This window comes from Acomys russatus, chromosome 9 (genome assembly GCF_903995435.1).
Source record: "Acomys russatus chromosome 9, mAcoRus1.1, whole genome shotgun sequence".
Lineage (NCBI taxonomy): Eukaryota > Metazoa > Chordata > Mammalia > Rodentia > Muridae > Acomys > Acomys russatus.
The window spans coordinates 51,440,590-51,452,474 of record NC_067145.1 but is presented as its reverse complement, the minus strand read 5'-3'; the positions used below and the strand labels follow the sequence as shown (position 1 = coordinate 51,452,474).

The window sequence follows — 11,885 nt, the reverse complement described above, 5'->3', positions numbered from 1 at the left end:
AAAATCTTTGGAGAGTGGCAGTACTCTCCCATATGTGGGAACAAATGTCCTCAAGCTACAGTGGATACTGGACCAACAGAACAAATATCGATTCTAAGCTCCTGACCTCCCGGTCTTTGTTGGCAGACTTTGTGCAGACTCAGCAATGATCATTATCTGAGGAATTGAAAATCAAGGGCAAATGTGCAAAGGTGACAGTTAGAATCATTTTCTGGGACAAGAGATGTAACTTCAACTCTGCCTTATGCCCTTGCTTCCCAACTCCAAATGTCATTCCAAGTGTCCTCAAGCCCAGCGTTGTCGCAGTCTTTCTGGTCACAGCTCCCCAGTGCAAACTTGACTGTCTCCTCTTCACAACTCCCAGTCACACTTAGGTGACATTAACATCTCAAAGTATTTTTTTTTTTTTTTTTTTTTTTTTTTTTTTTTTTTTTTTTGTGGTACAAACACATCTCTCTTAGATGTATTCTGTGTCTTAAGTACAAATACCATGTCTGATTCTTTCTTTCTTTTTTTTTTTTTTGGTCGTTTTGGTTTTGGTTTTTTGAGACAGGGTTTCTCTATAGCCATGGCTATCCTGGAACTTGCTCTGTTGACCAGGATGGTCTTGAACTTACAGAGATCTGCGTGCCTTTGCCTCCCAAGTACTGGGATTAAAGACACGCACCGCCACCACCAGGCTCCCATATTTGATTAAGTAACTGAGAAATTCAGGCCAAGCACAGAATTGGCCCTCGCCGAACCACCTTCATCTCCTCATAGAAGAAAGACAATGATTTACACAAATGGGCACAAAGGACTCACTAACAAGAGACTCTTAAGGGCTGGGGTTAGTCAGGAGAGTGCTTGTCCGCCTCACACAAGGCTCTGGGCTTACTCCCCAGCATCACACAGAGTGAGTATAGTGGTACACAGCTGTAATCCCAGCATTCAGTGGTAGAGGCAGGAGGATCAAGGTTGCTCTCAGCTACCTAGCAAGTTCAGGGTTACCTTAGAGCCTGTCTAAAAAGAGCAGGGGTGGGAGCGGGGAGTTGGGGAGGAGGACTGACCAATGACTGCTGTATGCATAACTGTTCCAGGTGCTCAAGAGGAAAGGCCACGGGGTGAAGAGCGACTGAGAGGAATGTGAAATAGTCACGGAAGCTTTCTGGAGAGCACACTATTAGGGCTAATGCCCAAACCAATGAGCCAGGAATACAGGGGATCTGCAAGGGGACGGTGTCCTGGGAAGAAGCACTCAACCGAAGAAATGGTTGCACTTGATGGTGACGCGGGTATGGAAGCGAGGGAAGAGTAGGTGTGCTGGTGAGATAGCCCGATGGGTGAGGCGCTTGCTGCCAAGCCCGAGCTCTATCCCTGAGACCTAAATGGCGGATGCTGAGAACCAACTCCTGCAAGCTGTCCTCTGCTGCCCCACATGTCCAATGACACGAGCACCTACGCAAACAAATAACCTGTAGTAGAAGAAGATGCTGCGCCCCTCTCTTCCATCATGTCAGAGTAGAGCACCATCTTTTTTCTCGCTCTGCGTCATCTTTCCATTACTACTTTCAGTTTTGTAACCTCACAGCCTGATTTCTACTGAACGATAAGCTTCTCCCAGCAACCGTCCTATCTGGAGCCATCTTTTAGTCCTGAGTCATGCACAACACAACAGTCGCTAGGAAACCAAGGCGGGGAACCTTAAGATTTAGTGTTTGTTATGCTTAAGTTCTCTCCACTAATGTTTATTTTTCCGGCCTTTGCTTCTCATGATCACCACTGATGACGGGCTGAAGTTAATAGGCTTTCTCATGATTTGTTTCTTTCCACACAAGGTCAGTCTGTTACGAAGTTAATAACTTCAGCAAAACTACATACTCGACTCCACACTAACATTTAAAAGAAAAACAGCAAACGGATCTAAGTAACATCTCCCAAGATAATTATAAGTATTTCAGTAAACAACTATACTCCTTGTCTTTTTATTGAAAATGGATTTTATTTCTCACATAATTTATCCTGATTATGCCCCCCCCCCCCAATCCTCCCAATTCCTCCCCACGCGCCTCCCATCCAGATCCACTCCCTTTCTGTCTGTCATTAGGGGGAAAAAAAAGACAAACAGGCTTCTAAGGGATAATAATAAACTATAACAAAATAAAATATAATAAGAAAAACACTATCACATTGAAGTTGGACAAGATAAACAAAGAAGGAAAAGAACACAAGAACCAGAGACCCTCTCATTCACACACTCAGGGATCCCGTAAAAACATTAAACTAGAAGCCATACTATGTACTATGCACACAGAGGACCTGGTGCAGGCCTGTGCAGGCCCTGTGCATGCCGCTTCAGTCTCTGTGAGTTCATATGTGCATCAATCAGGCTGATTTAGAGGGCCTTGTTTTCTTGGTGTTCTCCTTCCCACCTGGATCTTACGAACTCCTTATCTTTATTACGGACTCTGAAATTCTTCTTCAGCACCACCTAGACTATCACCATCATCAGCACCACCTCCCTTGCAGGCTGCCTCATCCATAATTGTGATCAGTGTGAGAAAGAAGACAAGGAAGGGAACAAACTATTTCTGTAGCACGATGGCATTGCCCAGATGTTCTGCCTGGATCATGTCACCAGCGACACGTCTAGCCATGTTTCCAATCATCTGTAACATTTGTCATCTGCAAATCTTTGGGCAGAGCTGAGCCCAGATGTGAGAAACAGCAGCCAGCAAAAGACAAGCCACATTGAACATACTCTACCTGATAATGTCGTCTGCTCCAGCTCAGGGCACTGGGGCTCGTGATGGAATCCTTCTTCCTAAATTCCAGTCCCAGAAACAAGAAAAGCAGAGAGAATGTGAAAATAAGCATTAGCTTAGAGCCACTCGTTTTTCTAAATCTAAATTCATATGAGATCAAAAGTAAAAACATTTAAACCAAGTCGTAAATAATGGAGGTTTGAGCCAGGCATGCCCTTAATCCCAGTAACTGAGCAGGCAGAGGCAGGCAGTTCTCTCTCTCTGTGAGTTCAAAACCAACCTGGTCTACATAGTGAGCTCTAGGACAGTCATGATTGCACAGAGAGACCCTGTCTCAAAAAAAAAAAAAAAAAAACCAAAGGTGTCGGGGGCAGGGGAGAACTGAGGTTTAGAATGTGTGGTATCCCTGTGTGTCTGTGTATATTTGTTTGTGTTTATGGGTGTGGGTGAGGATGTACAGTACTTGTGCTGGTGGGTGTGGGTGGAGGTCAGAGGCCAATCTTGCTTTTTGAGGAAGAATCTCTCATTGACCTGGAGCTTGCTGATTGAGCTACGATGCTGCTGGCTGACTAGCCCCAGGAATCTGCATGCCTCCACCTCCCCGGCACATGACAATCACACAGCCATCACGCTGGGTGCTTTGCATAGTTTCAGTGGCTTAGACGTAGTTCACACTTGCAGCAAACACTGGAACAATCGAACCGTCTCCCAGCTTCAGGAACTGAGGTTTTGGATGAACAACAGATGTTGAATAGGAAATGTGAGGGTGCTAGGCTACACATCTCTGGGTGCCATTCATCATGCCAGAGAGTCTTTGAATGGCACTCTTAGAGCCGTACGATTCATGAGCCCCTTTGACTAATGCATTTAAGGAACCAGCTCCCTAGATGAAAGAGTCACAGGCTTCTCCGTGGATAGTAATTCTGGCTGTACAGTGGGACCAAGAAAGCAGGCTCTATCTTTTCTAACGCTCGGTGCTGATCCTATGTATTTTTTTGCAGTTCTAATAGTTATTATTATTTGGGAGGGGGTCTGGGAAATGGGTATACATAATCCTTTCTGAATACTGCTATAATGACCTTTACTAATCATGCTTAGTTTTGATTAATGCATACTAATGCTGCTCAGTGTGTTCTAATCAAATCCAATCTTTTTTATGCACACTTCCTAACCATTCCACAGCCATGACAGTCGATGTTCTACATGAAGCCTTTAGACAGTTTTACTTACAGAAGTGAGAAGGAATATGTGGCATAGTATAGCCCTTTCTGCCTAGTTACCTTGTAGCAGATGGCGGGACATTATATGTATGGATGGATGGCATTGTATTGTTTGTGGATTTTCTTTACCATTCACTCATTCACTGATAGGCCCTTAGGCTGGTTCTATAGCTGCTGAGAACAGCGTCACATAAACGCAGCTGTGCAGGTGTACTTTTAGCATGCTGATTCCATCTCTCTGGGCTACGGAACCAGCAGTCGAATAGTGAGTCATAATAGTTCTGTTTTTGTGTTTCTTTTTTTTTGAGGAGCATACATATTGTTCCCCCAGAACAGTTGAAGTAGCTTGTACTCCCACCACTAGTGTATGCGTTTCTTTTTCTCCACATTTTAACATGTATAACAGCTACACTGAGGTGAGATGGTATGTCACTACTGAGGCATCGTGATAGACTTTTAAAACATCATGTGCATGCAGCGTGTGGTACATGTGTGTTTTGTGTGGAGGATGCACATATGTGTGAGTGCATGTGGAGGCCAGAGGTTGGCATCAGGTATCATCCTTTATCGCTTTCTACCTCAGTGTTTCAGGAAGGGTTTCTCACTGAACCTGGAGCTCACCGCTTGAGCAAGACAAAGCAACCAACAAGGCTCAGGAATCCTCCTGCCTCTGCCTTCCCAGTGCTGAGCTAACAGGCACTCACTGTTGGACTCAGCAATTTTTATAGGGGTGCTGGGGATTTGAACTCTGGTCCTCATGCTTCCCCGACTCAGGCATTTTCTTGGCCCCAAGAACTAATTTTTTTTTTTTTAGTGACACCAGCTACTGCTGTTACACCACCAACACTAGAGCTACGAGTAAGGGAGATGAATTAAAGGAGCATTAGTGGGGCTCCTCTCTAGCTTTGTTAGCAAGATGAATTTGTGGTGAGTCACTTCTTTATCTCGACCTCTGGGCGGAGTCTAGGTTACTCTGTGAGGGAGCTGCCTCCTCAACTTCCTTCCTAGCCTGGCGTTCCTCCCATTTGCTCATCGTTCTTTCTGAGAATTTAACCCAGTAGGTGAAGCACGTGAACATGAAGTTCTATATATGAGAATCCGGCCTACTGTACAACTGGAGCTCAACCACAGAACTGAAACACTGCTTCAACACATCCTAAAAACACTCCCAATGTGTTCCGAGTTGCCTAGTCCCTAAGTAATGTCTCATTGGGTCAGAGCCCCGCCAGACTCTCAAGCTCAGTTAGTGACAGAGAAATGTGCTTTGTAATTCATAAAATCTAGTGTCATCAAATTAACATCAGAATTGGCTCAAAAGGAAATTAATATCAACTGTGTCAAGGACAGGTGTTTCTCCAAGGGTCCAATGCCATCTCCAAAGGTTCCTGTTGGAGACCAGATGCCTCAACTTGTCCAACTTTAAAAACCCATAGAATAGGATTGAATGGGTAACTTCAGTAGATAAGACCCCCGCCCAGCTATCTCAAATTTATGTTACAAGAAATCCGAATGAACTGTCAGTTGTGATGGCACACACTTTTAATCCCAGCATTTGGGAGGCAGAGGTAGGCGGATCTCTGTGAGTTCGAGGCCAGCCTGATCTACCAAGTGAGTCCAGAACAGCTAAGGCTACACAGAGAAACCCTGACTGGAAAAACCAAAACCAAAACCAAAACAAAACAAAACAAAGAAATCTGAATGAAACTTGCCTTTTTCTTTCTTTAATGGGTGTAAATTAACAATACAGCAAATGGCATGCAAATTACACAACATAATCCCACCAATGCACATGAATTCCTTTTTCCCAAAGCCAGGCAGAATTGTACATAATAGAAACATGAAGAGTTATCTTATAATACAGCCATGGGGTGGTGGTGGTCGTGGTAAATCTATCAAGAGACCAAAGATACACAAACAAAGTCACTTCATAGACGGAACAATTCTTTATCTCTTAATGCCAGCTAGACTGCTCACTTTTTTTTTTTTTTTTAATGTGCATTGGTGTTTTGCGTGCGTGTATGTCTGCGTAGAGCTATCAGATCTTGGACTTACAGATAATTGTGAGCTGCCATGTGGGTGCTAGGAATTGAACCCGGGTCCTCTAGAAGATCAGCCAGTGCTCTTAATCACTGAGCCATCTCTCTAGCCCTAGGCTGCTTTTTTTTTTTTTTTTTTTTTTTTTTTTTTTTTTTTTTAATCGCTCTAACTTTCAGGAACATGGACTAACACAGCCCCTTTGCTTCCCTCCGGATATCCTCAGTACTCCATCTTAAATGCCCCTACCCCAGCTTTTCTTTAATGAAAATTGCTAAGCCCACAAGAATCAGCAGTGGGAGGGGTGACTGCACTCCTCTTGGCTGCAGACTAAACAAGCATCTGTCTTCAGCAGTATAAACCATGTTCTATTTACACAAAGAAGGCTGTAAGTGCACATGTCCCTTCTCTTGAGTGTGAGAGCCACTGAATCTGTTCTTGGCTGGTTTTCCCAGCAATGCTACCATGAAATGACAACAGCCCACCTGGAGGAACATCGGCTGATTTTGCTTCCTGGAATTCATTGTGTGTCCCACTTAAGGGAACCTGCCCTGCTCTGAAGAGGCTGTGGCTCCTTTGGCTTCCCTGTGACTCAGACCAATGCGCATCAATCCATTGAACTAAGAGTCATGTGATCCAATCAGAACTAATGAAAAGTAACTAGGGCAGGGGAGATAGGTCCAAGAGTAAAGTGTCTGCTGAGCAAGGGTAAGGGCCTGAGTTAGACTCCACAGAGCCCGTGTAAAAGCAACATGAGGCTCTGTGTGTGTGTGTGTGTGTGTGTGTGTGTGTGTGTGTGTGTGTGTGTGCGCGCGCGCGCGTATGTGTGTGTAACCCCAGTGCTGCTACAGTGAGATGGAAGGTGAACACAAAAGAATTCCTGGTGCCAGCCAGCTAGCCTGATGAACGCTGGTGTAAACAACAGGAGACCATGCCTCACACTATGTAGAGGATAAGAACCAACACCTAAGCTTGTTCTTTGACTTCCATACACTGTGGCATACATATAACTACACACACGAACACCCAATAAATGCACACAAATCACACACAAACAAGTAAACAGATAAATAAACAAATCTTTTTTTTTTTTTTTTTTTTTTAAGTTAAAAGAGCCAAAATTCTTTCTGGACTTCTGGGACTGTGTCTCAGATTTACCCACTAGCCCTGAAACCTAAGGCCACTGACCAGGTTAGAGCTGTTATTTGTAGTTGCCATATTTTTAAAAATATATATATCATTTATTCTTTGAGAATATACATATAATGTACTTTGAATATAGCCACCTTCTACCCACTCTCCCAATCCTCCTAGACCCCTACCGCTATGCTCATCTTCCCAACTTCATGTCCTTTTTTATACCAACTAGGTCCAATTAGTGCTGCCCATCTGTGCACAGGCGTTGAGCCATCCACTAGAGCACAAATATTGTACCAGCGGCCACATCCTTGAAGAAAACCGACCCCCTCCTCCTAGAAGCCATCAATGGCTAATCTCTCCTCAGCTACGGGCAAGGCCTTGAGTATCTTCCCATCCATGCTGAAATTTTGTCTAGCTTGGTCTTGGGCAGGCAAGCACGACTTCTCTGAGTTCACTCATGCAGGGCTCAGGCATGTGCAAAGGACGCTGTTTCTCAGCTGTCTTCTTTCTGCTCCCTCTTCCCCATGCCCCTCCTGTGGTTGCCATTTTGCTCTCACACATAGGTGAAACTGAGTCAAGAGCTGGAACAGCAGCTGCTGACAGCAACTGAACTCCCAGTTAACTGTACCCGAAGCAGGATTAGGCCAGTGTTATATGCAAAATGCCCTCTATAGTTTGGTGTTTTGAGTACTCGTCTCCTCGCCAGGTCTTGCTAATTTGGGGAGGGTGTGGAAAAGATAGGAGAAAGGACCTACTGGAAGAAACAGTTCTGTGGGGTGTTGTCCCTGCCCCCAGTGCTTCCTGCCCACTATTGGGGAAGAAGCTCTTCCACCACACGTTCACACTGCCATAATATGTTCCCCAAGGTCACAGGGTCAAGCAGCCCTAGGCTGAACCCTCTGAAACTGTGAATCAGAACTAATTCTTCAGTTAAGTTGTTTCTGTCTGGCATTTGGTCATGGCAGTCTTGCTTCCTTCCCTTCCACATGCTTTCCTCCCAAGAGCAGTCTTGACAGTCTGCACCTGCTGTCCTCCATCCCCATGCAGTGTGTTCTTTAGCTTGTTGATGCAAGGGGTACCTAAGAACAACCTAAAGGAAGAACTCTCAGTTGGAGTTTACAGTTTTAGAGGTTTTAGTCGATGGTCATGATTTAGTCCATGATTTTCAGGTCTGTGGAAGGCCGGACATCAGTGGAGGAGGATATGACATAGGTCTAGGATTACTCCCTGCTCACTATGATACCCAGCACTTTTCACCAGAATGCCACTAACATGGGAGTTTCTCTGTGAATGCACATCAATTACAGTGAGTATGGCAGAAGGTCAATTAGGAAAGAGGTTTTGGTGGTGACCTTTAACCTCCTTCTTTGTCTTCTACTTCACGTGCACACCTGCAGGTGCACTGTATTGAAACTTTATGCATAGTAGAAGAAATGACTGACTACAGAGATGCAAAGCAGAGGACTGTAGAAGAGATAGCTCTGCAACGGAATGAGCTTCTCCAGGGAAAGATCCCTGTGTGTCTCAAGGTTTACAGAGCCCAGGTCAAGAACAGCACAGGAATAAACAGCCTTTCTCACAGGGTAGGACACTCAGGCCCAGATGCACAGGAAACTTCGACACATCCTTATGGCTCTTAGTCCAAAGTTCAATGTCAAATGAGGGTGGTAAACAATGCTGGAATTAAACTAAACTTTTGTCAAACTACTTGGGAACGGAGGAGGTAAGACTGGCTACTTATATTGTTGATTGGTCACCTGTATAGATGAATCTATAGATTCTATATGTACTTTGCACTCTGGATTATGAGCAAATGACAAGAAAGAATCATGAATTTTCAGCTACGTATTTATAGCCTCTAATCTTTCCATTGCATATCTATAAGCACATTACTAGATAAAAATGAAAATAAATCTCGTTTCAAAGGAAAGAAAAGAAAAGAAAACTCTCCCTCACAGAAATCTTCTTGCCTAAAAGTGAAGAGCCAGGAAACAATGTGTGACACTGACTGGAGGCTAGGGCCTGGAGCACAGAGATACTAGTCCTGGGAGACAGTATACAGTGTGAGAGGGAGGCATGGCTTAGTCCACTCACGTTGCCATAACGAGACACTATAGATTGTACAGTTCTTAAACAACAGAGGTGTATTTCTCATAGTTCTAGAACCTGTGCATCTCAAGATGAAGGTGACAAGTGACTCTTTGTCTGGTAAAGACCCACTTGCTAGTTAAAAGATGGTATCTGTTCAGCTCCATCTTCCCATGAGAAACATGGTGAATGAGTTTCTTTGGGCCACTTTCATGAAGGCACTAGTCCCATTTCTGAGCACCCCCACCATAGCTCAGTCCTCTCCTAAACTTCAGCCTTCCTTATATTTTACATTATCTTTTTAACATATGGATTTTGAAAAACAAAACATTCAGACAAAGAATTATGTCAAATGTTTCATAACTATGTTGTGAATGAAAGAATGAAAAAAAAAACCTGTGGCATCATTTTTATTCTATCTTCATATTAATTCAAGAAATAACCAATACCACACACTTATCTGATACTTTTCCATTCATACAATTTATAAAATCAATATTTTTGTTGCTTTAATAGCTGTATATGGAGGTGGAGTGGAAATCCCCCCCAGTTTGTGTATGAGAGATGTGAACACCATAGTCATATGACCTCAAAGAAAGGCAAGGCCAAGCCCTCCACTCACTATCGATTGCAGTTCAAGGAGGGGACAAAGAGATGGTTCATCAGGTAAAGAAGCTCACTACCATGCCTGATAACCAGAGGTCAGTCCCACCAGGATCCATATAGTGGAAAGAAAGAAGTGATTCTTGTAACTATCCAGGCCTATGCCCGCAGCCACGCATACACACTTGCATAGTATAAATAAATGTAATAAACCCTAACAGAGGAAAAGGAGCGTGGTGAGGTGGTTTCTGTTGTGGATTGAGTATAAAGTGCTGAGACTTGGTCCCTGTATAAAGTGCTGAGACTTGGTCCCTGTATAAAGTGCTGAGACTTGGTCCCTGTATAAAGTGCTGAGACTTGGTCCCTGTCTGGTAGATCTACTCCTTAACAGCTGGCAGGGTCATGTGGTGCTGATGTCCTCTGTGCATTGATTCACTGACGGGTTCATAGTTTTGGTGGCATGATTGGGAAGTGTAGAAACTTAGACAGACCAGAGGGCCTAGAACACCGAGGGTGTGTCCTGCCCACCCCGCCCTCTTCTTGGCCACCATGAGGCGAGCTCTTCCATTGTATACTCCTGCCACAAGGATGTTTGGTCTTACCACAGCCCAACAACAGAGCTGGCATACCAGGAGCCAAAGCAAACCCTCTGTTCTTTAAACCACTTCTCTCAGGCATTTGACACAACAATGAGGAGGCTGACACAGACTGCTATTGGTTCCTGTTGCTCCCTCAAACTTAACACAGAGACTTCAGAAAGTAAAGCAAAGAAGAAGTATCTCTGGCTGCCTCAAACTCCTCCAGGGTGAGCATTCCCTCCAGGCTTTCTTAGGAATCTTGAAGATGATCACAGAGTTCTGCGATCCACGCCCTGTCCTGTCTTTCATTCAGAACTCACTGTAAACCCTGTCATTTGCAGAAGCTTGAATTATATCCATGAGCAGAAGTCACAGCCATAAGCAGTGACACCCAACAACCCCTTTGGTTTCCTGTAGACTCTTCCAGAACAAACAGGAACTTCATGGTGATTTTTTTTTAACCTAAATTGTTCCAGCTCTTCCCAAAGCTGAAGCTGTGGTGAAGTTTTGGCTCCAGTCTGGTATCCAACTACATGTCCTGAGTTTCAGTTGATACAAAGTACAATTTATAAATTGCCTACATGAATTTAAAGTATGATCTGAATTCATCCATGGAAGAAATGCTTAATTAAGATTCTCCAATAGCTGGTCCTGACCCTTACCAGCTGGACCACTTGAGAGAAAAGGCTCTGCTCCTTGCCTGGGCAGCACAGTAGAGCTGAACCTGGTAGCAAGGGCATGGGTGAGCCAGGCCTAAGGGTGTGAGTGTGAGAGGGCAGGCCCAGCCATTTGTCTGTTCTGCCATGGTGTCAGTGAGAAAGAGATCCCCTCCACTCCCTTTTGCCCTTGAAACAAGTGGCAGGCAAAAGAGCTGGTCTTGAATGGGTCATAAGAACAGGAGAGCCCTCTCCTATGTCCCTGCCCTTTGCCTGCTGCAGCACTCAGAAGAACAGGCCCTGCCTCTCACCTGGGCAGTGGAGTAGAGCTAACCCAGATGGCAGATGCACAAATGAGCCAGCCCTCAGGGTATGAGCATTGGAGAGTTGGCCTTAAAACTTGTCTGACATTTGGCAGCATGGGTGAAGAAGAGATATCCTCTCCTACCCTTACCCCTTGCTACCTATGGCAGGAGGGAGAGATGGCCCTGTGGTCATGAAAGCCGGAGAGCTATCCCTGCCCTTCACCTGCTGTATCACTCAGGAGAGTTGCCCCTACACCTTGGCTGATCAGCAGAATAGAGCTAGCCCTGGGTGTGGGGGTTGTAGGTGAGCCATCCTGAAGGCCATGGTCTCAGGAGAGCTGGCTCTGCCTCTTGTCTGCTGTAAGGTATTACAGAGAAGGGACAGACAGCATTCTTCCCTCCCTTGTCCCTTGACATCTGTGGCAAGCAGGAGAGCTGGCTCTGTGGTCATGAGAGTGAGAGAATTGGCCATGTACTTCACCAACTGCTACATTCAGGAGAGCAGGCCCTGTATCTC

The 11,885-nt window shown here is 44.8% G+C and overlaps 1 protein-coding gene across 1 annotated transcript in view; it reads right to left on the bottom strand.

Annotated features, from left to right (window-relative positions):
- Positions 1–1,237: 1,237 nt before the first annotated feature.
- Positions 1,238–11,885, bottom strand: part of LOC127193642 (uncharacterized) — an 87,859-nt gene continuing 77,211 nt past the window's right edge. The window contains exons 2-3 of the mRNA XM_051150874.1: positions 2,741–2,803; positions 1,238–1,363 (exon numbers count right to left, since the gene is read on the bottom strand). Of these exons, the coding sequence (XP_051006831.1) occupies positions 1,238–1,363; positions 2,741–2,803 (189 nt within the window). The remainder of the gene's footprint in view (positions 1,364–2,740; positions 2,804–11,885) is intronic.